The sequence below is a fragment of the Rissa tridactyla genome, chromosome 9, assembly GCF_028500815.1.
Source record: "Rissa tridactyla isolate bRisTri1 chromosome 9, bRisTri1.patW.cur.20221130, whole genome shotgun sequence".
NCBI lineage: Eukaryota > Metazoa > Chordata > Aves > Charadriiformes > Laridae > Rissa > Rissa tridactyla.
Window position 1 is genome coordinate 24229938 of NC_071474.1, and position 24506 is coordinate 24254443.

Genomic DNA, 24506 nt, shown 5'->3' on the forward strand with positions numbered 1-24506 from the left:
TGGGAATTCTCCTTCACGCTGGCTGAAGCCGTGAAGCAGCGCATCTCCTGCCGTTCTCAAACCCTTGCTCCTTTCCCTAGTCTGAATACAGAAATCTATTGCTCGGTTGCTAAAAAAAAAAACAAAACAAAAAACCAAAAACCAAACAACCCACTAATTAAAAAAAGCAGCAAATACATAGTGTGAAAGCTAGAAGTGTTCCGCCGTGCCTCTTATTGCTTTTCGTCCCTTATTCTCAGTCCTTTGATACTTTCCAGGAGGCTTCTTGTTAGGAGTTTGACTGGTAATACCTCAAATTGCCAACAGCACTACTTACAGCTGTAAGTAGATAGATAGATATAATCATATCATATTGTAGATAGATATAATCATATCATTTTGTTCTAGTAGTCAGGCTGTCACCAAGGATTGGTAGAAATACTCGGGGATTCACTTAATGAATTTACATTCTGGAAATCTAGCTGTGTGAGGGCGCACCCAGAACGGGTCCACCTGGGATGGGTGCTGGCTCAGGGGTAGGTCAGGCCTCCAGAGCCCTTCAGCAGGCAGCTGAAGCAGCGGGGAGAGCCTGAGGCCCTCGGCATGAGGAGCCGAAGAGTTGGCCAACTGCTCTACCAAACAAGCTTCAAAGACTTTCACCCCATCGGTTAAGGTTGGCCAGCTTTCTCGAGGAGGAACCTGCAGGTTTATTCCTATCTGGCAGATGAAGGGAGCTGCCCACGGCACCAGGCAGGGTGAGGACATCCCTAACCGACATCTCCCACCGCTTCTCCCAGCCCTCCTCCTCCCCACCACCTCCCTGTGGTCCCTCCCCAGAGAGGGACGTGTGGGCTGGACCTCTGGGGATCTGCTCTGCAGGCGAGGGCGATAGAGCTGGCTTGGGGAGCGGCGAGGAGCCCGACAAAGCCGGCTTTATCCCTCCCCGCTCATATTTTCATGAGATGAACAAGCCTCCGGTGAAGCAACAGAGCAAGGGGCTGTGTTGGCTTCAAGAGAGCGTTAGCAAAAGCTAGATGAGTGTCCGACTCCAAGGGCTGGCTTTCTTCTGCAAAGCTTATGGAGAGCTCTTCATGGGGAAACGCTTCTTAATCTGGAAGCACTCGCATTTCTTGTACTTCATCGTCAGTCCGTACTGAGGAGTGATGTCCACCTCCTCCCCGGGGCGGAGGCTAAATTCCAGCTGCTGCAGCATGGTGGTCAAGAAGAGGAAGACCTCCCACCGGCCGATGGACTCCCCAATGCATCGCCTCTTCCCCAAGCCAAAAGTCAGCACTTTGTCACTCTCTGTCCTGCTTATTTCAGTTCCCGCAGCATTCAGGAACCTCTCGGGGTTGAAGGTTGAGGGATCCTTCCAAAGCTTCCTGCAGCAGAAAGGAGAGACACCTGAGGAAGCCGTTTTCACCCACCGCAGTGGGGACAGTGGTCAAAAAAACTCCTCGCGGAGAGAAGCATCGCAATGCTTTCTCATTTCACCGTTGAAAAAAAACTTTGGCAACCCCTGTCCCTGATCTGAAATGCCAACTGCGTGTCAGACCCCATCAGCTCAGTCTGTTGAGATCTCTATTTCAAACTCTGATTGTGTTTGCCTGTGCAGACACCGGAGATGGATTTAATTCACCATGCAATAGCTAGCCATCCTGCAGTTCCAGTCCAAAGGAGGAGAAAAAAAAAGGACGGCACACAGAAATCAGCCAGCACCTCTTAAAAAAGAAGAATGGAGACCTGAGGGTTTTCCCACCTTGAATCTTCCCAGTGAAACTTCCCAACCTGTCCCAGCCCAGCTGCTGGGAGGTGCCGGGTGGGATTTTCCAGTGTCTTCGCTGAGAATTTCTGCTTGGATATGGGGAATCCTCTCTGAGCCTAAGGACAGCGTTCCCATTGCAATGCATATGCAGGAGCAGAAGGAATTTTGTAATATTTCTGTGCTGCCGGCCTATCTGGACACAAAGGTCTTGAGCTTCTGATCCAAAATACCTGATCCAGGAACCACCTTCTCTATCAAGCCTTAGTCAACTTCCTTCCCCCCCAGGTGAGCAGTGGAGGGGTAAGATGGGGCTTTGGTGTCCAGATCCCCTTTCATTCACTAAAGCTGATTATCAGCAATAACAACACGAGCCTATTGAGCTTAACGAGAGTCACGTCAGGACATTTTTCTCCCTGAAAGAGGGAATCAGGCGGTTCCCATTGAGCACATCCAGAGCCGCCAGCCCGGATCACAAGGGCTGCTTGGCAGGAGGATCTACCGATTCCTGATTATTCAGCAGGCCAAGCTGCCAACCGTTACACGTACGTGGCAAGTCCAGTGCATCGAGGACATCACCACGTTACTGCACATAAATTGGGTGAGCCCTGGTGTTGGGGAGTTGCTGACCAAGCTGGTGACCAAGTCAACCCAGAGCAGATCCATGCCCAACAGACCCAAAGTTTGGCTTAGCATCAAACCCACGCAGTTTTTTGGTCCAATCTGCCTTTCCCTGCCTTCACGAGCCATTTGGCTTTTGGCACGTTGCTCCAAGGGGTCAGAGTGATCTTAAAGCTAAGCAAAGCCATCACAGCCTGGGTAAGCAGGGACGGGGAACTGGTCTACTCACTCATCGTGATTCACTTGCCACTGGTTGATAAACACACAGGTGTTCTTGGGGATGTAGTAGCCATTCAGCACCGTCGCTTTTGTCGTACTGAAAGAAATATGGGTGGAGGGGAAGAGAAATTAGGAGGAGAGCCACGGCTTCGCAGCAAAACAAAGCTTGGCAAGTCCCAGAGGCGTTTCGTTTTCCGTGACCAATTTGTATTCTTAAAACAGGCTGGGAAATACCCCAATTTTTGTTTGGGTAACTAGTCTCGGAACACTTTTCCTCAGGCAGAAAGATTCCAGTTTCAGGAAGCTGGATGAGTTGTGATGTGTTTTCTCCCAAGGCAGAGGGGAGTATAAACCCATGGATGTTGGCCATCCCTCCATTAGCAAAGGCTTTGGAGTAAAACTACCCTCAAAGCAAAGGATTTGACCCCAGGAGGGCAGCTGCTGTCCCCGAGGGCAGCAGATGCCATGGGGAGATTTAATTCAGGCTGTACACCGCAATATTTCCCCATAGCAGGATCCCAGGCAACTCATTGCCTAAACAGCACCTCCCAGAAAACCACTCCAAAAAAACCCCACCCCAAATAATGTCCCAGCTGCTCCAGCCCATACCTGTGCGGGATGGTGAAGGGCAGGAAGGAGGAGTGCCTGAACATCTCCAGGATGAAGGCTTCTGTGTAGGGCAGCGTACCCCGGTCCGACAGCCTCGGTCTCCTCTCCCTGCCAATGGTCCGGTCTGCGGGAGGTCAATAGGAGGGAGTGGGTTGGGGTCAGCCCTCACCAGAGAGGTTTTGGCCCCGGAGGAAGCAGGATCACAGACTCACCTAGTTCTTCCTGGATCTTCTTCTGGATGTGGGGGTACAAGGCGACATACATGAGGCTCCAGGATAAGGCAGTTGTCACCGTGTCAAAGCCTGGATGGACATGAAAAAGGCATTTAGTTACCGAAAGATGACAGGTGAGCAGGTATTTACAGACCCCATCACTCCACATGTTTACCATGAAGTTCCTCACCAGCTACCACTGAAAAGCCATCTGCTCCGGTCACCACGCAGGAGAGCACCCATGAGCCCAGCAGCAGCTCCAAACACACAAACATGGCCAAGGTCTTAGCCCAGCAGCCCCTGTTCCCCCACAAAGCCTCCCAGCAGCAAGGCTTTACCCTCAGAAATGTTCTCACCGGCCCCAAAGAGGTCATTGACAATGTTGATGATCTTCTCATTGGAGAGTGGGACATTGGTATCCTCCCCTACACTATTCTGGCAGTGCTCAATCAACGAGTCCGTGACATCCCGGATGTGCTCCTGTGGAAGAGCCAGTGGGTCAGGGACATCATGGGAAAACATCTCCTCCCCCAGCCAGTTCTGGCTCCTGGGGGGATTAACTGCAGATTGGAGAGCTCCAAGGAACTTTCCAGGGCAGAGGTGGGTGGACAAGGGAGTAACTTCTTCCCCTCATTGCCAGGCAGGCAGCACCTCTGACAGTTGTAGGCATCTCTACCCACATCCAAGAGCATCCCAGCTCTTACCTTGTCAAAGCTGGTGTAATGCTCCCGGACAATTTTTTGCACAAAGAAGTTGAAACGCCTGTTGATGTCCTTAAAGATCTGCATGGTGCGGCTGGGAAGATACTGGAGCACGGGGATGAAGTCAGCAGGGTTGCCAGCAGCAGCTGCTTCACCAAATTCATTGCTGAGGTTCACCAAGCTGAGCAGCTCTTGATCGTTGTGGTCGTAGCGCTTGCCAAAACAGATGGCGCAGATGACATTGGCCACAGAGACCACCACATACCGGTAAGGGTCAAAGCTCTTCTTCTCATCCATCAGCTGCAGCAACTTGGTGACCAGGTAGTCGGCCTCTTTGGAGACGTGCTCCTCCAGGAGGCAGGTGGAAGAGGAGGTGGGGCTGGGGGCAATGGAGAAGGTCTTCAGGGCGTTCTGAGCCAGCTTTCTGCGGGCTTTCCACACCTCCCCTGAGTCAGGGCTGAAGGCCAGGCTCTGCCCGTCTGAAATGTATTGAAAGCTGTGGAGGTCAGGGCGCCCCATGAAGTCTTCTCCTTGCTTCACCAATGCTTGCCTGATGGTCTCCAGCCCACTCAGCACCAGCACGGGCCGGGTGCCGATCCTGACCTGCATGATGTCCCCATACTTCTGGCTCAGCCGGGTCAGGACCAGGTGTGGGTCCTTCCTCAGCTCCAGCACGTTGCCGAGGATGGGGTAGCCTCTGGGTCCTGGTGGGCTCTTCAGTCCCTTGGGCACGTGCTGCTGGAGGGACTGGATGAGCAGGAAGACCAGGCAGAAGACGGCAGCTGTGAGGAGGACCTCGGTGGCCGAGACAACTCCTTGACTTCCCACCAATGACATTGCAGCCTTCATCGCTGCTGCCATTCAGAAACCTTAGTAAGAAACCAAAGAGCCTTATGAAGCAGGGAAGGTCCACGGAGCACCTCTAGTTTGAGTTGTTTTTACTAGCAACCATGGGCAGGAAAGCTGCGTTTAACTTCCGATCCAGAGCTGCACTGTTTTCTGCACTTTAGGAAACTGCTTGCAGATTTTTGCTAGCCAAGAGTGGAAGGAACAGGTCCCATGGCTTTTTCCCCCGGGTGCCAGGGGTGGGAAATTTTAACTACAAGACCTCTCTTTTATATCGCAAAGTCTTTTCCAGAGCACTTGACTACAGGAGAGCTTAATCCTCTTTTTTGAGTCATCAAACTAAATACAGCATCGCCACGAGTCTTCCTAAAGATCGATGGCCACGACAGCTAACCATGGCTGTAGCATGGGGCTGGCAAGCTGTGGGCACCATGCTCCCAGCTCTGCCAGAAATCCCTCAGAAAACCCTGAGTGGGAAGAGGCTGGGTCTGAAATCCCACCTCCCCTTGGGTTTGGCAAGGTGCCGTGGGACACCCAGATCCCATGGGGTGAGGAAGAGGCTGCTGGGACCCCTGCACCCCAGTGGGTGCAGCCCAGCTGGGACCCTCTCCCAGCCCAGGGCTGTGGATTGTGGGAAGAGGGGCTGTGGGACGAGGATCACCCCCAGAACCCCCTTCCAACAGCTCCGGGAAGGATGCTACGGGGTATCTGGGGAGCCAGAGAGAGGGGACACACCCCACAACGGGACGCCCCCTCGACTCTTCATCCCTCGAGGGTCTCCTGAGGGAGCTGGAGGTGCCCCCCATCTCTCCAGAGAGCCGTGTCCCGCGGTACTCACCTCCGGAGCGGAGCGCCTGGGGGCCCGATCCTGCCGGCAGGTACCCCGCTCGCCCTTCGCTCCTGCTTTATATGCATCGCCGCTCGTCCTGATTGGCCCGGCAACCTCCCGTCACGTGACCGAAGCCTAATCAAAGCTGACGTGCGTCCAAACTCCCAAATAACTAAACTGGACCCCCCCACACAACCACCCCCCCACACACACCGCCCCCCCTCTCCGCGGTGGCACTGGCGTGGGGTGTGGGACCGCCGCTCCCCTGCCTGTCTCCTGCGGGGGGCGAAGGAGGAGGCTGGGGGCGTCCCGACGGGTCGGGGAAGGGGGGGTGAGGTTGCCGGTACCTCCCGTGGGTTCCAGACCAGGGGAGGGGGGGGTAACACGACGACATCGCGTGCGAAGCGGGCGGGATGTTTGGGCAACTCGCGCCACCCCGGTCACTCCAGTCACGCTACCGGCAGGATCTTAAAGGCGCCGGTCCCGGCCCCCCTTTCCCCCCCGACCGCCCCGGCTAGCGCCCCGGTTCCGCTGCTTCCCCCCCCTTCCCCGTAGCCCTCGTGGCGGGCACCCGGCTCCCTTCATCCAGCCCCGCCACCGGTACCCGCAGCTCCGGGATGTCGGAGCCTCCGCTGTCCGGAGCCGCGGGGCGAGCGGCTGCGTGGGAAAATCACCCCGGTGCCCGCGGGGCCGGGCAGGAGCGGGGCGGGGGAATTCCGCGAACACGCGGGGATGAGTGTTGCCCACCCTCCCCACGCCGCTGCTTTAGCCATCTGGCTCCTAAACGGCGACGTGCCCGTTCCTCCGCCAGTGCTCCCCAGGTAAAGCAGAGGGACGACAGTCGGGGGGCTTCACCGGACCCGCGTGGGTGTTTGTCCCCCCACGCTGTGGGGCCGCTGCGCTGGCCCACGGCCCGGATCGGGTCCCCGTGGGGCAGGGGGCGGCGGGGCAGCCCCGGGGGTCACGGCCCTCCCTGCCCCGGACCGGTTAAAGATTGTCCAGGTTCGCGTGAGAAGCGGCCGTGCCCTCTGTCACCTCCTGTCCCTTGGGGACAGAGCAACCCGGGGGGCCAGGTGGCTCAGGGATGGGGCAGGGCGTGCTGCCGGAGACGGGGGGCACGTCGGGGGTGATGCTCGGGGAACCAAGATGGGGGTCTTGGGCAGAGTTTGCAGCTCCAGCCCCCCCACCCCTGCTCCCCACTGAGGTAACAGGTCAGGACCTCAGGCAGGACAAGGGGGACCAGAGCACACCTCAAATCCCACCCCCTCTACCCACACCCCTGTCCCCAACCGGGCCACAGCAGGATGGGAAAGGGACCGGGGGGGTGGGGGCCTGAGGAGGGGCTGTCCTGCCCCACCATGTGGGGTCCCAGGGGTGGCATTGGGGACATCGCGTGCGAAAGGGCTCCGGACAGACCCGGGAGGGCTGCCCCGGTCACTCGCAGTCACGCTATGGGTGTGTGGGGGGGAAATGCCATTTAAAGGACCAGGGTGGTGGCCCCACGTCCAAGAGCCTGGCCCAGGGTCAAGGCGGCGCCGGAGCAGCTCAGGATCAGCACCCCCCGGCTGGCTGGGGACGGGAGGCTCCCCAGCACCGGGTGCACCTTTGCGGATAACGGGGCTCAGTCCCCTCTGCCATGGGACACTGCCGTCACCTGCAAGGGGACAGTGTCTATTCCTGTCACTTGTGTCCCCCACGATAGGACACAGCCACAAGGAAGCAGGGGGAAAGGGCAGTTTCCCATCACGCAAAGACAGGTGATCTCAGTTGTGCCACCACAAATGTCACCTTTGGAGTCCAGGGGACGCTGAACGGTGTCCCTGGCTGCCCTGACCGTCCCAGGCAGGGCTGTCCGTCCCCAGGGGTGTTCAGGAGAGGGACTGCTCAGGACACAGGGACCACGCTGGACACATCAATGTGTCCATAAACCCGGGGCAGAGATGTCTTGCACACGTGAAGGCGCCCACGCCCGCAAGCTGCTGGCGAACCCACGTCCCCCCCGTCACGCGTGGGGCTGGCGTGTATGTATTCACCCCCTCTCTACGTACACCTGTACCAGGCACGTTGCTGCACGCACGGACTGCACGCACACACGGCTGTGTGCTCTCCAGCAGTGCACGCACGCACGCGCATTTTGACACACGATGCACACAAAGTCTCTTATACAGGCATAAATAGCTCACTTGCCTACAAACCCCCAGCACATTTACGCTCTTGCATGTCCATGTTTGCGCGTGTTCGCGCACACACGTGCTCTGCCACACGTGCACGCACGCCTGCAGGCACCGCCATCCTCTTGCTCACGCGTATCCTTGCACGCACACAGGCCGGCTCGATGCCCTATACCACCAAACCCACGGGCACGCAGCCGGGATCCTCGCCCAAGCGGTGACTGGCAGAAGGAAGCAAAAGGTGCTGGACAGGTGGGTGCCAAGCCCTGCCAAGGCCAGGGGACAGGCAGTGGCCCTCCGGCTGTCCCCGCAGCCATCTCTGAGGGCTCAGCGAGGGGCGGTGGCCGGGGTGGGAGCCCAGCACAGGGCGAGGATGTGTCTGGGGTGTGGGGCTGCCTGGCATGCAAGGCAGCAGCTCTTAACGCTGTTCTCATCACAGGAGGCAACCCTGCCCTCGCAGGGCTTGGCAGCGAGCACAGAGGAGGCTGGGGGGGAGCGGGGGGCAGGGAAGGGGGTGTGGGGCAGGTGGGTGATGTGGACCCCTCTGGAGCTCCTGGTGCAGCCCCAGGACCCTCCCCGGCTTTGGGATACGATGGATCATGTGTTCCTCATCATGGCCACCCACGTCCGAAATGCTGCCCGGTGGGGGTCAATCTGCCCCCTCCCTGTACCCCTCAATGTAGCGGAGCTGGGTAGATCCACAGGGATGGGAGACACTGGCTGGATCCAGCCCCCCGTTGCCCTGCTCCTGTGAAACCCCAGCCTGTATCCTCCCCAAAATTTCTCCCAAGCATCTTATTCCTTGCCAGGAGGCATCGCCAGGCGAAGCCGGGGCCGGCAGGTCTGCGAGGTGCTTGGCAATTATGCGAATGAATATTAGCAGCCGGGGTTTTGTAACTGTTCTTGCCAAGTGTTAATGAACAGCCTCATAGCTATTAATGAGCCCGATTAGACCAGATGTTGAAAGCCTTTATTAAATATTAGCTCACCTTTTACCTGCGCCAGATTCCCACTCTACCTTTCAAAGATGGAACAAAATTTTGGGCTGAACCCCAAAGCTCTGGCTCGTTCCTTATGGCTAATTAATGTTCCCAGTTCGTCCTGCCTGCGCTGCCCAAAGATTTTGGAGCAGCTGGAGGGAGGGATGAACTGCCCCAGCCTTGTGCCTTTCACCTCTCCTATCTCCCTGGCTCACCTCCTCCCCTCTGCCCCGGCACTCCTCGCCCTGGCAGCCTGTTTGCCACCGAGGAGCCGGGGGAAACGAGCCAGCCGCCTTCTCACGCGAACCTGGGCAATCGTTAACCTGAGCCTGGCTCTGCCGCCGGGGGGCTGGAAGGTCCTGCCACTGCCGCCGCTGCCACGGCACAGGGGGTGAGTCCCCCGGGGACCGAAACGGTTGCGGCTGCGGATGCCTTGCGGCAAACACACCCCCGGAGAACCCTTGGGAGCACCGCCGGAGCGGCCAGGGAGGTGACAGACAGCACTCTCTGTGTGACAGTCGTTCTGGTTTGAGGAACCCACAACAATTCATTGTCGTTCAGACAATTATTCTCTCACTCGGTGACCCCTCCCCACCCGGGAAGGGGAATCGTGAAAAAACAAGGAAACCCAAGGGTTGAAATATAAACAGATTTAATAGGATAAGACTAGATAATTAACATCAATGACGCTAAAGAACCAGTATTGATCCCAATACCAATATAAAATACACAAGGACTGCACTCAGCCCATTCCATCAGCAGAAGCCGGGCACTCCCAGCAGGGGACAGCCAATGTGGGACATGGTGAGCGCTGCAGCTTCGGGAGGAAGGGAAGGGCTCTGGGCTCCGGCACCGGGGCGAGGAGTGCTCAGGATCAGCACCCCCCGGGCTGGCTGGGGACGGGAGGCTCCTCAGCACCGGGTGCACCTTTGCGGGTAACGGGGCTCAGTCCCCTCTGCCATGGGACACTGCCGTCACCTGCAAGGGGACAGCGTCTATTCCCGTCACTTGTGTCCCCCACGATAGGACACAGCCACAAGGAGGCAGGGGGAAAGGGCTCCAGCACTGGGGTGAGGAGTGCTCAGGATGGCAGCCATTGAGGGAGAGGGGGAACTTCTCAGCAAACTTTCTAATTACTATCGAATGTGACGTTCATGGTATGAAATAACCCTGCTGGCAGCTTGGGGCAAGTGCCCGGGTCTCGCTCCTCCTCATCCCCGCACCTGGCAACCTCGAAAACACCGAGACATTGAAACCCACACGCTACAGCTAGCTATAAAGTGAATATTATCACAAATTCAGACACTAGAGTCTTCTAAAAGTGCAGTTTTCCCAAGCATTAGGAGAAAAATTAGTCCCGGGGCGTGCAAACCAGGACAACACTCTAGTCAGCCCAGGAAAGGCCTTTTTGGGGGAATGCTGGTGCCCACATCCCACGAGACAGCGATGCCGAGAGCGTGTCCCCCATGCTCCCCAGGGCAGCGCTTGGGGACCCCCTTCCACCTCCCCACCTTGGGCTCTGGGGCGGAAGGAGTCAACGTTCATCCCCCAGAGCCCGCTGGAGCTGAGGAAATATCTGCCCCACTTTCTTGGGTTGGCTCCAGCCGGGCTCAGCCCCCTTTGTTAATGGGTAGCTATTCTCCAAGGCTTTCGTGGCGTGACACCCCCCCACCCCCGAGATAAGCACCCAGCCAGGCAACAAGGGGAGTGCATATAAAGCCGTGGTCTTCCAGGCAGCTGGAGAAGAAGGTCCGGGAGGCAGGAGAAGGTGGTCCAGGTGGCAGAAGAGGATCCCCACTGCTCCCCAGGGCAGGCAGCTGCCAGACCCCCTCCGTCTATCTTTGCTGGGCAGTAAAACCAGCCCCGTCTAACCGCAAGGACCTGCAGGTAGGAGACAACGTGCGTGTGTGTGCGGATAGAGGACTGGGGAGGTCATATTTGAGTCAGAAGGAGAAATTCATGCACCAGGCTCTCCCCTCCCTCCCCTGCCCAAGCAGGGAGCCATGTGATCCTGCAGGGCAGCCCCATGGCCACCCAGCAGATCCAGCCCGCTGGCTAGAAAGCCTCACAGAGTTGGTGAAGATGGGGCCGGCTTCGCCGAGGAGCTGCTGTTCCTCCCCTCTTGCCTCCCTGCGCTTTTTTGAGCTGCAGTTTTCTGTGCCTTGCTGCAAACGGACCGTCTCCCCTGGGCAGGAGCCGTGGCTGTGCCAGCAGGTGCCAGGGTGATCTGCAAGGAAAGAGGTGACCTCTGGGGGGCTGAGGTCCCCCTTAAGTGATGGGTGTTTGGAGTCTTTATAGGTCCCACCAGCTTTTGACCCTTGAAAAGCCCAAAGTGCTGCATAGGCAGCTCTATCACCCTGAACTGTTTAAGGGCACTCGGTGCCTTTACTCACCATCAGAAAGATCTGCAGGACACAACTTCTCGCTAATCCTATCTCTTCACCACGCTTCTGGTTAACTCCCTCAGGGTTCCTGCATGCCAGCAGTGATGAAGGCTATGATGTTGCTAGTGGGAAGCCAAGGCGTTGTCTCGGCCACCGAGGTCCTCCTCACAGCTGCCGTCTTCTGCCTGGTCTTCCTGCTCATCCAGTCCCTCCAGCAGCACGTGCCCAAGGGACTGAAGAGCCCGCCAGGACCCAGAGGCTACCCCATCCTCGGCAACGTGCTGGAGCTGAGGAAGGACCCACACCTGGTCCTGACCCGGCTGAGCCAGAAGTATGGGGACATCATGCAGGTCAGGATCGGCACCCGGCCCGTGCTGGTGCTGAGTGGGCTGGAGACCATCAGGCAAGCATTGGTGAAGCAAGGAGAAGACTTCATGGGGCGCCCTGACCTCCACAGCTTTCAATACATTTCAGACGGGCAGAGCCTGGCCTTCAGCCCTGACTCAGGGGAGGTGTGGAAAGCCCGCAGAAAGCTGGCTCAGAACGCCCTGAAGACCTTCTCCATTGCCCCCAGCCCCACCTCCTCTTCCACCTGCCTCCTGGAGGAGCACGTCTCCAAAGAGGCCGACTACCTGGTCACCAAGTTGCTGCAGCTGATGGATGAGAAGAAGAGCTTTGACCCTTACCGGTATGTGGTGGTCTCTGTGGCCAATGTCATCTGCGCCATCTGTTTTGGCAAGCGCTACGACCACAACGACCAAGAGCTGCTCAATATAGTGAATGTAAGTGAACAGTTCACTGATGTCGCTGCTGCTGGCAACCCTGCTGACTTCATCCCCATGCTCCAGTATCTTCCCAGCTGCACCATGAATTTATTTAAGGATTTCAACAAGCGATTCATCCATTTCCTGCAGAAGATTGTCAAAGAGCACTACGAGACTTACGAAAAGGTAAGACCTTGCAGGACTGTCATGTGCACCAGAGGTGTGTTCCTGCTCTTTGCCCCTCTCTATTAGTGAGTTGTTCTTCTTGCAGGCAAGCATCCATGGGCATCTATGTTCTTGCAGGTATTGCTGCAAGTCCAGCTGCAGTCTCACTCATCTGTGATCTCTTGTGCAGCCCAGTACTGCAGTCCTCCTCCTCCTCCATGGCCCTGTGTGATAGGGGGAGTTTGTTGGTTGATCATCTGATCGGTCAGCAGAGCCATCGGCCAGAGGTTCCCTGGAGAACCATCTCCTCCTTTTCATAGGTTGCAAAAGCAGTAGGGACCAGAGACGATGAAAGATGAGGTTCTCCAGAGCTCGTATGACGTGGGGCTCCCCCAACAGCAGATTGTTGCTCAGTAATACCCATTCCTCTGCTGGTTCTGCAGCCACGACTTGTCTTCTCTTCCTCTCAGAACAACATCCGAGACATCACTGACTCCCTCATTGAGCAGTGCATGGAGAAAAAAGTGGAAGCAAATGGTACCACACAGATCCCTAAGGAGAAGATTGTCAACCTTGTGAATGACCTCTTTGGAGCAGGTATCTTTTCCCAGAGACTTCACCCAGCTACTGCAGATTTTCTCAGGCTCCTCGTGTTACTGCTCTGTCTGACCCATCTTTGTCCAGCACCAGGCAGCCAGTTTGGGTCTAAGCACTCACTCTCCTGCTCACTGATCTTCCTGGACCTTCCAAGGACACCCCTAGACACTGGCATGGGACATTAGCTCTGGGAAGAGGTTTCAGGGAAAAGTGAAGGGCACAGCTTATAGCTCAGTCAAGCTTCACAAGCCCGGGTGGCTTTTCCTGGTTGAGGGTTATGTCTACCGACTGATTCATCTTTGACTTAATCTGTGGAAACTCCCCCGATTCCATAGAAGTTATACAAACCTGACATAACCCAAGGGTGAATCAGGATGAGTGAGAGCAGAGCATTTTAGCAAAGTTTTCTCCAATGGGACAGAAACCCAAGTCTTACTGTGTACCCAGGATGACCTCTGCCTTCTTAGCCATCCAAGACTGCTCCATGTGATGGTTAGACAGCAAGCCAAGGCATGTGCCCTGCATGTTGTGCAGACCTCATCTACATGCTTTCCTCTTTGACCAGGCTTTGACACCGTGACAACTGGCCTGTCCTGGTGCCTCATGTACCTCGTGACGTACCCCCACATCCAGAAGAAGATCCAGGAAGAACTAGGTGAGTCCATGATCCTGCTTCCTCCGGGGCCAAAATATCTCTGGTGAGGGCTGACCCCAACTCACTCCCTTCTCTTGACATCCCACAGACCAGACCATCGGCCAGGAGAGGAGACCGAGGCTGTCGGACCGGGGTGCGCTGCCCTACACAGAAGCCTTCATCCTGGAGATGTTCAGACACTCCTCCTTCCTGCCCTTCACCATCCCACACAGGCAAGTGTTGAGGTTGCAAAGGACGTGGAGGGACAAGGTGGACTTGAGGCACTTTGTTACAGCCACCCCAGCAGCGCGTGTGGTGAGGGGCAGAGAGATTATCAACTTGTAGAGTGATGGCTTCATCGTGGACATGGGGAGCTCACAGCTCTTGGGCAGGGCAATGTGGGAGCTCCCAAAGAGCAACCCTTCCTTTCTGCTGGCCTCACTTGAAGATACTCCACTCAGCTCAGGTAGAGGTTGCCCAATCCAGCTCATGGACAATGCAACTGCCCCTCTTAAAGCCATCTCTTTGAGCCGTATCCTTACTTCAGCAGCATCAGGAGCAAACTAATAGTCCTCTGAGGATGCTTTTTGCTTCCCAAACTCTCAGAGTCTTTTCTCTCTCCAGTACGACCAGGGACACGGTGCTGAATGGCTACTACATCCCAAAGGACCGCTGTGTGTTTGTCAATCAGTGGCAAGTGAATCATGATGAGTAAGTACCTTCTGAGGCAGAAAGCCTCCTGCAGTGACAAGTAGGCCCCTTCCTGCACAGTTATCTTCCTGGTTAGAAGTGGGGTCAGCCTGCTTGAAGAGAAAAGGGAGCAAGTGAGGAATCTACTAAATTCAGGGATATTTTTACTGACAGCTCCCACCTCCCAGTGTTCCCACTACACCCATGGCCAGCAGGCACCATCTGATGTTTTCCCTTCCAGGAAACTTTGGAAGGATCCACTGACCTTCAAACCAGAGCGTTTCCTCAATGCTAAACGGACCGAAGTGAACAAAGTGGATGGGGAGAAGGTGCTGGTTTTTGGCTTGGGGAAAAGGAAGTGCATTGGGGAACCCATTGCCAGGCGGCAGATCTTCCTTTTCCTGTCCACCTTGCTCCAGCAGCTGGAATTCAGCGTCTGTGATGGCAGGAAGGTGGACATGACACAGCTCTACGGACTGTCCCTGAAGCACAAAAGATGTGAGCACTTCCAGGTCAAGAAGCGCTTCCCCATGAAGAGCATGAACTGAGCAGTGGGCTTATCCCTTGTCTAGATGTCACCAGGGGGCAAAGACCTGGGTGTCCTTGTAGCAAAGCTGGGTCTAGAACACCTTTACGGGGTGATATAATAAACTGAAGCCATTGAAACTCCTGGCTTAGCTTGTTCACTTTGTGTCGTTTCTTGCCTTTTTCATTTTCTAGCATTTCTAGTGTTGGATATTCATTCCATCAAACATTGGATATTCCGTCACATCTAGTCTGAGTAGCACAAAGCACATTTATGGGAGGTGCAAAATGTCTTTTGCTAGAGGGAAAGGGAATGTACCCAAAACCAGGCTGTTTGAATACCATTGGGCCGTATTATTTTAAAATCACTCTTTGATAACTGAAGGACAGCCAAGCCACGCCACCATCCCATGGCCTCCATCAATGTTTAAGAGTTTGGCTGAACTGATGCCCAAAGCTTGGGTGGAGATGAGGATGATGGTATTGAGGTCCAGCAAGTATCGCTATTTCCAGAGTACTTGAGAGACAAATTTTCACTGGTTGGAATTTACCTTCACTGTAGATGTGTCTGCAGGGAAAAAAATCTTGGAAATTTTGGAAAAACACTAATACTTCTCCAAGTCTTCTAAGGACAGCCCATTCCCTTATTTCTGTGCCATGTTTTCAAATGCCTAGCTGGCCTGTCAAGTCACTCTGAGATCCCACACAGAGGAGGTTTAACTTTGTCCGTAGAGGAGCTCAAAGCTCTTTAGTGCCTCTCTGAGAATCTATCAGACAACCTTGCACCAGGGGTTCTCCCGCTGCTCAGATTACTTTCGACAGAAAAATGAGAGGCATCCTTCAAATTAGCTGAGCTGGAGGAAAGTCCCTCTGGACCAGGGTGTTGGAGGACTTCAGCCACCTTAAGCCTTAGTCACCATAGTCACTGCTGGCCCTGAAGGACACAAGGAAGGACAACTTTACCCCTTGCTATTGAGAAAGTCAAACTGCTGGTGTTCTAGGCTGGAACAAGGGTGTTTTCACAATGGGGCAGAGAAGGAGAACAGGACTTTCTCCAACTCAAACCCAAGAGTTTACATTGGCTGCCAGTCAACCCGTGCCAGCAGAGCCAGATGCCTTCTTTTCTCCAACTTGCACGCAAAGGCATCTTAGCCAGCCCAGTACCTGGCAAGCAATGTTACGGGAACAAGTATAACCATCCGGTGCAACACACACTGCTCTTGAATCTGTTCCCATGGGTGGCATCGGCTCAGCCATAGCCCCAGACCCTGACCAACGAGAGCTCCTTCCAGGTCCAAATACCAATCACTCATCGTGCATTGCACAAAAACTTCCAAGAAGAGACAGAAATGAAGGAACGTGTTGGGGAAAAATATGGGGAAGCCGATTGCTCAAGACTTCAGGGACATTCCAGCAGGAGCAGGGAGGTGTTCAGACCCGCTAAACAAGCCTGAATGAAAAGGAGTAATTCTTTGTCTCTGTATGTCCAGGTCCTGCCTGATAACCAATTTGTGATGAAACACTGAGACAATACAGCCTCAGACCCACTTGAATTCACTGAACCAGCCCAAGAAGCTCCATGTCACACCAGCTTTGTCTTCACCACTTAATGTCATAATCCTAATATTGCAGGAAAAGCAAGAGTGAGGACCCACAAGGTCCAAACAGTGTTTTGAGCTGCAAGCTATCAGAGGCCTTGGAGGAAAAGTGGAAGGGTGGTTTAGGGCAACCCATAAGGTGCATCAGCCAAATAACATCTCCCCTGCCTCTGACAAGGGCCATAGGTCAAGGCAATAGAGTCATGAACCACCTTTCCACAGGGGACAACCCAAAGCTAGAATTCATCTCCTGTAGGGGAGGTGGGATCATCCTGGGTGCGGATCTGGACCTGTCAGTGTCCAGTGTCACTTGGTGATTCAGAAGAGGATCGTGACTGCCGGGGATGTCACGCCAGCAGTGTGTCATGCCATCCCCATGGGCTGGAGAAGCTCTCGTGGACTTGGCCTGGTGAGTCCAAGCTGCAGTGAGAACACGCGATGCTGATGCTGGTGTAGGACCGGAGGCTCTGTTTGCTGGAGCCATTGCGTGACTCTCTTGCCCTGAAGGCTGGCTGAGTTTGCTGATAAGGCCCACAATAAGCGAGGGTAGGTATAAAGAAAAAACAGCGGGAATTTTTTTTTTTCCCTTTGGAGATGAGTGTTTTATAGGGCCGGGGCAGATAAGCAGATTAATATTAACATTGCTGAGGTGAAACAGCCCCTTGCTGGGGGAAGGTCTTCCCGAGACGCATTGATCAAGGGCTGATTGCCTCCCCTGGGGACACTGCTACCAGTCTGTGTCGGGCAGAGCCTGGGCATTGGAGAGCAAAGACCTGGGAGAAAAAGTAATCCCAGTGCCGGGATGGAGAAGGGGAAAGGGAGAAAAACGGGTAGACAGGTATCCTTCCCCACACAGCCCTTCTCTGCATGGTGTCAGAGGCAAAACGCCACACTTTATAAAGCCCTATCATCATTTGGCATCTCCCCCTCCCCTCGATGTCAATGGAGACACCCCATGCAGCCGCGGGAGACCTTTCCAGGCAGCTTGCATAGGCAGGAGGACGCTCTGAGACCTTGGTCTGACGTCTCCATGTGCACACATCTCCTTGGACTTTCAACCCCATAGTGACCCCAGCTGAGGTCCCACTTTTCTTGCTGGGGATACTGTAATCAAACTGTCCCTTCAGCCAGCTACCCCCATCCCAAACTCCGGCGTTCTTCCTGCTCCAGGACAATATGGTTGGAACATCAAAGCTGAGCGGGTCCTTCACCAGATGTTTTCTCTGCTGGGTGTCTTGGCAGCCCCCAGCATGCAAGGAGGAGTGCAGCCAGCATGGCCCGAACATCAAAGGGGTGATGAAGGGACAGGGGCACCCTGCTCCTTTTGGGGGTGCAGGGTCTTAGTGCTTCACCTCCCCCTCTTCTCTGTCGCCTCCTGATAAATAAATCCATCGATCATTGCCACGAAAGCCCCAACTGCTCACAGTAGGTAAGGGACTCGGCTCCCCCATCTTTGTCTTTTCCCTAACGATCTTCCTCAATTAAGCCCTCCAATTACTTCCCAGGTAGCTTGCAAGTGCCATGATTTCGTTACTGGAACCGAGGCAGTGATAAGCCAGGGGAAGCTTTTATTGCCCCACGGCCAATTGCTTTTATTGTCGGTTTTAAAGTGAGTCAGCAGACCTGCCATGGCACCTGGGCTCCAGCTCCTCATCCAAAGCTGGCAACGCTCCTGCAGGGAAAGGTTCAGGCAGCCATACACCTTCTCCTTCCAGCTGACACCTGCCTAGTGACAGCATTCGGCGTGGTGGCATCTCCTCGCCAGCCCTGAAACAGGCTAGAGGAACCACTTGTGGCTCTTCCTCCCTGTTGGAAGGAAGAGGGGAGTTGCTCCAACACTTAACGACCCTCCTCATTAAAAGCACATCCTGTATTTCTAACTTCTTTCCTTTGGCTGTTTGTTTATTTTACCATTGAGATCGGTTATCAGGAATCATCTCCCCACAGGGATTAACTCTTGGGTGTCTTTCTTGTCCCCAAGACTGGTGGCAGTCCCTCGACACCAAAAATCTCATCCCTTGATGCCCTAGACGTTAAAATAAAGCTCTGAACTGTACCTTGAGCTCTATTTCTGAGCCACACGTGCTTTCTTTCTGCCAGTGGCTTTGAGGATACTTCCCTCTGAGCTGGTGGCAGATGATCATCTAAGTGTGGTGGGCTTCGCCCCAGTGTCCTGCTTGCCCCGCTGCACCCTCAGGCCTTGGGAGCTCCTTCCCATGGAGAAGGAAACCCCTAAACACCACCTTTCTTTTTGCAGCTCCAGTCCTGGGACAGAGTTGGGCTCTCTTGAACCCCAGGAGCAGCTGCTTCGCTGCAGGAATAATGGCTGGTTTCTGCCTTTTGGGGGAGAAAATCACCACTCAACCTCTAAGACTGAGCAGCTGATGGGGTGCTGGAGCTGTTGGGACCTTCCTCTGGTGAAGTTTCCTTCTGCAGTGGGTTGGAGAAGATGCTGGTGCTCTGCTCAACTCAGGCCAGACCCTCGGATGGAGGAGAGCTTGAGCCAACAGAGCTGGACACATTAAACCTGGTCCATGGCTCTGCTCTGAGGGCTCCCAAATCAGTATGAACCCTTCTTCCTCCTCCCACCCCTCACCTCCCTCTTGCCTCTGGAAAGGAGACGTCGACTGGGCTGATCGATTGCCCCGTGTCATTAGAGGTACAAGGTGCCTGTTGATCAGAGGACATGAAAGCGGGTAAGGATGGAGTTTGGCCCCGGGTTAAGAAAGGAACAACGGAAATGCAGAGATGATTGTTCCCTGCACGCAAAGCACTGCAAGAGCAAAGCTCCAGGCTCCCGGGAATGGCCTCAAACCCAGCTGTCGCCCCACCCCAGCATGGCCACGGGCATGATTTTCCAGTGGGGGAAGGAAAAGAGAGAGAAGAGATGTGGAGCAGCCCCGGAGACACGTCCCCACGGAGCTGGGGGCCACCGGGTCCTGCAAGCAATGGCAGTGTGAACCAAAAGTGTGGGGAATTTTGGGTGCTCCCCCAACCCAGCCTCGGCAGCAGGATGCAGGGTGGACAGCTGGGTTGCACCCAGGGCTGGCAGTCACCTCTATGTCCCCAAAGCTGGCGCTGCGGCTGCCGGTGGCAGGGCAGCACCAGCTACAGCAGAGCAAGGGTAGGTCTCGGGGGGGGGTGTCACACAGAGGGATGGGGTCTCATCTGCCCCCATAGGCCCCCCACTAATTGGCCTCATAATAAGGGCTCTCGTGCCCCTAAAATCAGCTCACTGAACCCTAAGACAGTAGGTAAAGCAGGGCTGGGGTGGGGGGGGACACACAGGCAGAGCGGGGCGTCCAGCCTCGTCCCATGCTGGAGGTGAAAAGCCACCCGAGGAGAGGCAGCATCCCCAGCCTTGTCCCCTTCTGCTTTAATTAAAATCTCCTTGGGAATATAGGGTTTCCCCAGGACACCCTTTGAAATGAACCTGAGAGGGTTTTCAGGGCCGGCCCCGGGGGGTGGGGGGATGGGGGGAGAAGCCCCCTGAGAGCCAGGGACCGCTGCCAGCGCTGGGGAGGGGAAGAACACAAGGATCCTAATTCACTGAAACCTTTTTGTCCCCTCTCGCTGGGGTTTGGGACGTGAACGCCCTCCCGTGGCATCTGTCACACCAGCTCCACCCGTGCTTTTTGCTGCTGGGTGCGGAGGAGCGAGGGTTTTTACCCCCGCTTGGAGATTTTCTGGGGGGGAGGCGCATTTCGGGAGGGGGATCTGTAGGAGACCTACACCCCCCTCCCTGCAGAGCATCCCCCATCGCCCCTGGAGCTCTGGGAGCCGCAAGAACCGGCCAAACCTGGTTCCCTTCGGGGTTTTTTTGCAGCTTGAAGGTGAATTAGCCAAGGTGGAATGAGCTGGGAGCTTCCACGCTTTTTTTCCTGATGTTCCCAGCCACCGCCTGCGGATTCTCTGCTGTCAACTACACCCAGCCAACCTCCCCTTCCCCTGCCCACCGCTTCTCATCCAGCCTGAGCCACCTGGATCCCTCGGAGGCACCAAACCTGTGGCCCAACAGGGGCAAAACCGGCCAGGGGATGCAGAGAAGAGGCAGATCAACAGGGTGGGCGGTTGCCCAAGCTCTGCTCCCTTGAGCGAAGGAATATCTCTCGCTCGGGATTTTATTCTCAGCTCATCCTCTGGGGTTTTTTTTTTGTTGTTTGGTTTTGGGTTGGTTTTTTTTTCCCTTTCTATTATTTTCCCTTTTCCAGCTGATTCCCGCCAGCTGAAGGGCCCCCTCTCCTGGTGCAAGGCCACGTCTCCTCCCCGTGTGGCCAAATCCGTCCTTCCCCTGCCAGCCAGGGGATCACTCACCCTCAAGCCAAGACCCTTCCCAGGATAAATCCCGGCTGGGACGCTGCAGCGAGCTGCTCCACACAGGATTCCCCTCCGGGTCTCCTGCACGGCCCAGCCTTGGCCACCATCTCCTGTGTCACCCTTCCAGCTGTCCCTGGGGATGCTGATGGTCTTGGGGCTTCAGGGATGGATCTTCAGATGGGAGGAAAAAAAAAAAGCCAAGAGCAGCTCTGAGCATTTTTGACCGTGCATTTGTTGGGGTATTTCTGTATTCTTAGGTCTGATGGACTGGGAAAACATGGGACTGGGCACGATTCTCCACCAGGCTGGGTTATTGCCTGGTATTTTTATCCGAGAGCTGAGACCCACCAGCTCTCCAGCCCTGTAGAGGGGGAACTCCGGGCTCCGGCGGTGCAAGGAAGGGTTTTTCTGGACTTTTAGTTACTATCACACAAAAGAGGACAGCGATGCTGGGTTCGGCTGCACAGCCGGGGTTGGGGGGGGGAGGTGTGTGGTGTGTCCACACCACGCACACATGTTCGCGTGCCCACCCATGCTTGGGAGCGTGCACGGATGTGCCGGTGAGTGTGCAAGCCTGGGTGGGTGCACCGATGCGTGCGTGGGTGGGTTTGGGCTCGCGTCTGCGGGTGCATTTCTGGGGCAAACAGACGCATGAGCTGGTTTCATTTCCTCCCAGGACCGCTCTGTGCGGGGGCTGTGGGGAGGGTGAGCCCCACTCCCCACCTCCCTGCTGCACAACCCACCCCCCAGGCCCCCCTTCCCGCCAGGGGGAAGCTCGGGGCTGTGAAGGCCCTGGAGTGCCTGACTCCAGCAGCCAGTCCCAGGCTCTTTCCCACGCACAGCGTAGGAGCAAGGATGTGCTCCCGAAAAATAAGCTGGGCTTTCCAACCCAGACCCTTGGCCACTGGGATCTCCATGTTCCCTGTCCCCTGACTTTCCCCATCCCCTGCGGTGTCCACCGACACCTCCACCGCCTCTTCCTGCTCCCCTCATCCCATGGCGAGCATCCTCAACTCCCACTCACGAAGGGCTGGGAATCAGGCTTGTTTTCTAAGCCCTCAAAGTCCCTTACCTAGCAGGAGAGGGGCAGAAGCGGGTGGGAAGGGTTCCTGCCCCCCTGCCCCCCCCCCCCCCCCCCAGCATCCTTGGGGGTATCACGCTTGATGCAGGGAAGTTGGCCGCAATCTCTTCCCGCACACTGGTGTCCTTCAGAGCCTCCCTGGGGCAGCGGAGCTGCTGGCATCGTCCCCTCCACCTGGTTTTTGGTCACCCACGCCTCGTCAGGGGTGATGCCGAAGTACGGGGAGAAGTGAAGGGTAGCCAAAAAAGTGGAGGGAGGCCAGCGCCCGGGCTTCCTGCTTTGCCGTACATGGCGGCGGCAGCCACCAGGGCAGGAAGTGACAACCACCTCGGCGTCGGCGAGGCACCATCAGCACGGCGGCGTTCCAGCGGCCCGCGGCAAACGCGGCCTCTCCGTGGAAAGTGTGTGTGTGGGGGGGGGTCTCTGGTCCCCGCATCTCCCCCCAGGGGACAGATGTGGTGGCCATCCCAAGGGCCATGCCCAGCAGCGTGGGCAGCAGGGCAAGCGGGGGGATTCTGCCCCTCTGCTCCGCTCTGTGAGACCCCCCTGCAGTGCTGCCTCCAGCTCTGGGGCACCAACAGCAGAAGGACACGGAGCTGTTGGAGCGGGGCCAGAGGAGGCCCCGGAGATGCTGGGAGGGCTGGAGCCCCTCTGCTGCGAGGAGAGAGCTGGGGGGGTTCAGCCTGGAGAAGGGAAGGCTCCGGGGAGACCTTCCAGCCCCTTCCAGTCCCTAAAGGGGCTCCAGGACTCTGGATCAGGGAATGGAACCATAGGACAAGGCGGAACAGTTTTAAACTGAAAGAAGGGAGATTTAGATGAGATATTGGGAAGAAATTCTTTGGTGTGAGGGTGGTGAGACAGTAGCCCAGGTTGCCCAGAGAGGTGGTAGATGCCCCATCCCTGGCCACATCCCAGGCCAGGTTGGACGGGGCTCTGAGCAACCTGGTCTGGTTGAACATATTCCAGCTCATGGCAGGTGGGTTGGATTTGATGGCATTTAAGTGTCCCTGCCAACCCAAGCTATTCTATGAGCCCGTGGTTCCATAAGGGACCGGCATGATGGCAGATAAGGAAACACGCCAGGATGCCCAAACGCTTGTTCCCTTCTCCCGTCCCTCGTCCCACCCCTCTTTCCATCCCGCTCGCTTGCTGGACCAGCCCTCACGCCAAACCCCGTGTGGGGGTGCTGCCAGCCTCCCACCCCATGCCCTCCTCAAGATGCCAAGATGCTGCAGCCAGCTGGGGAGGGGGACACCGGGGGGGGGGTGCCTGGCCCTGCTACCCCTGCTCTGTGACCACCTCGCTGCAGCCCCACCCTGCCACCCTCCTCCCCTGTCACCGTCATCCCCGTCATTGGTGGCAGCGGTGGTGTCGATGTTGTGTTACGGAGTCATGGAATGGGTTGGGTTGGAAGGGACCTTGGAGGACATCTAGATAGGATATGAGATTGATATGATACGATATGATATATGATATGATACGATATGTGATGTTTATTATGTTATATATTATATTATGTTCCATATTATGTCACATATATATATTGTTACATATTATACTGTTTTATCTTATATTGTGTTACACTGTATTATATTATATTGTATTATTATTTCGATATTTTAGCATTTTTATTGTATTATTATTAATTTTTATTATTATTATTAATATAGTAGTACTATTTTAGCACTGTTTTGTGCCCATGCAAGCACGCACTGAGCAGGTACCCCCAGCCCACGATGGAACCAGGGGGACGGCGTGGCGCCTGGGCTGTGGGAGGGCAGCACGGCTCGGGGCCAGTCCCATTAACGGTCCTGTTGCCGGTACCGGGTCCCGGTGTCGGGTGCGGGTCCTGGTGGTGGGGGTCCTGTTGCCAGTGCCAGTGCCAGTGCCAGTGCCAGGTCCTGGTGCGGGTCTCAGTGGCAGGTGAGGGTCCCGCTGGGGGGTGCGGTTCCCGTCACCGGTGCAGGTCCTGGTGAGGGGTCCCAGTGCCAGGCGCGGGTCCTGGTGGGGGGTCCCGGTGGCGGGTGTGGGTCCTGGTGCTGGGTCCTGGTGGCGGGTGCGGGTCCCAGTGAGGGGTCCCAGTGCCAGGTGCGGGTCCCGGTGCTGGGTCCTGGTGGTGGGTGCAGGTCCCCGTGGGGGGGTCCTGTGGCCGGTGCCGGTGCCAGTCCCAGTGCCGGGTCCTGGTGCGGGTCTCAGTGGCGGGTGAAGGTCCCGGTGGAGGGTGCGGTTTCCGTCACTGGTGCGGGTCCCGGTGCCAGGTGCGGGTGCCAGTGCTGGGTCCTGGTGGCGGGTGTGGGTCCCAGTGAGGCGTCCCAGTGCCCGGTGCGGGTCCCGGTGGGGGGTGCCGGTGGCGGGTGCGGGTCCCGGTGGCGGTTGCGGTTCCCGACGCGGGTCCCTGCGGGGGATCTCGGCGCCGGGTGCGGATCGTGGTGGGGGGTTCCGGTGTCGAGGGCGGGTCCCAGGTGGTGGGTGCCGGTGGGTGCCGCGGTGCCGGGTGCGTGTCCCGGTGCTGTTCCCGCTGCCGGTGCGGCGGTGCCCGGCAGGTGGCGGCCCCGCTCCGTCCCGCCCCGCTCGCCGGCCCCGGGGCCCTGCCGGCGCAGGCGCGCTGCTGGGGCCGCTCCGGTTCCGGCCGCCGCTTCCTTCTAGCAGGCCCCGCCGCGCCCCGCGCCCCCCGCCCGCACCCCGGTGGGCGGCGGACGCCCCGCTCCCCCCCCCCTCCCCTTCCCCAAATCCCCTCACACAACCCCCCCCTTTCACACCCCCGCACCGGGCTCGGCGGCGGCGGCGGCTCCGGCTTCCTCCGCCCCTTCCGCCCCCCCCCC

At 56.6% G+C, this 24506-nt stretch overlaps 2 protein-coding genes across 2 annotated transcripts; one reads left to right on the plus strand and one right to left on the minus strand.

Moving 5' to 3' along the window:
* Positions 1-817: 817 nt before the first annotated feature.
* On the minus strand, positions 818-5876 carry LOC128914830 (cytochrome P450 1A4-like). The gene is made up of 7 exons (XM_054214460.1): positions 5788-5876; positions 4107-4972; positions 3759-3882; positions 3403-3492; positions 3191-3314; positions 2592-2678; positions 818-1361 (listed from the first exon to the last, which is right to left on the minus strand). Exons 2-7 carry the CDS (start codon positions 4962-4964, stop codon positions 1055-1057), a joined length of 1590 nt encoding a protein of 529 aa, XP_054070435.1. The 5' UTR covers positions 4965-4972; positions 5788-5876; the 3' UTR covers positions 818-1054.
* A 5489-nt stretch (positions 5877-11365) lies between these two features.
* Positions 11366-14831, plus strand: LOC128914798 (cytochrome P450 1A5-like). The gene is made up of 6 exons (XM_054214389.1): positions 11366-12263; positions 12713-12839; positions 13405-13494; positions 13583-13706; positions 14098-14184; positions 14405-14831. The coding sequence occupies exons 1-6, from the start codon at positions 11406-11408 to the stop codon at positions 14709-14711; spliced, it is 1593 nt and encodes a 530-aa protein (XP_054070364.1). The 5' UTR covers positions 11366-11405; the 3' UTR covers positions 14712-14831.
* Positions 14832-24506: the final 9675 nt, after the last annotated feature.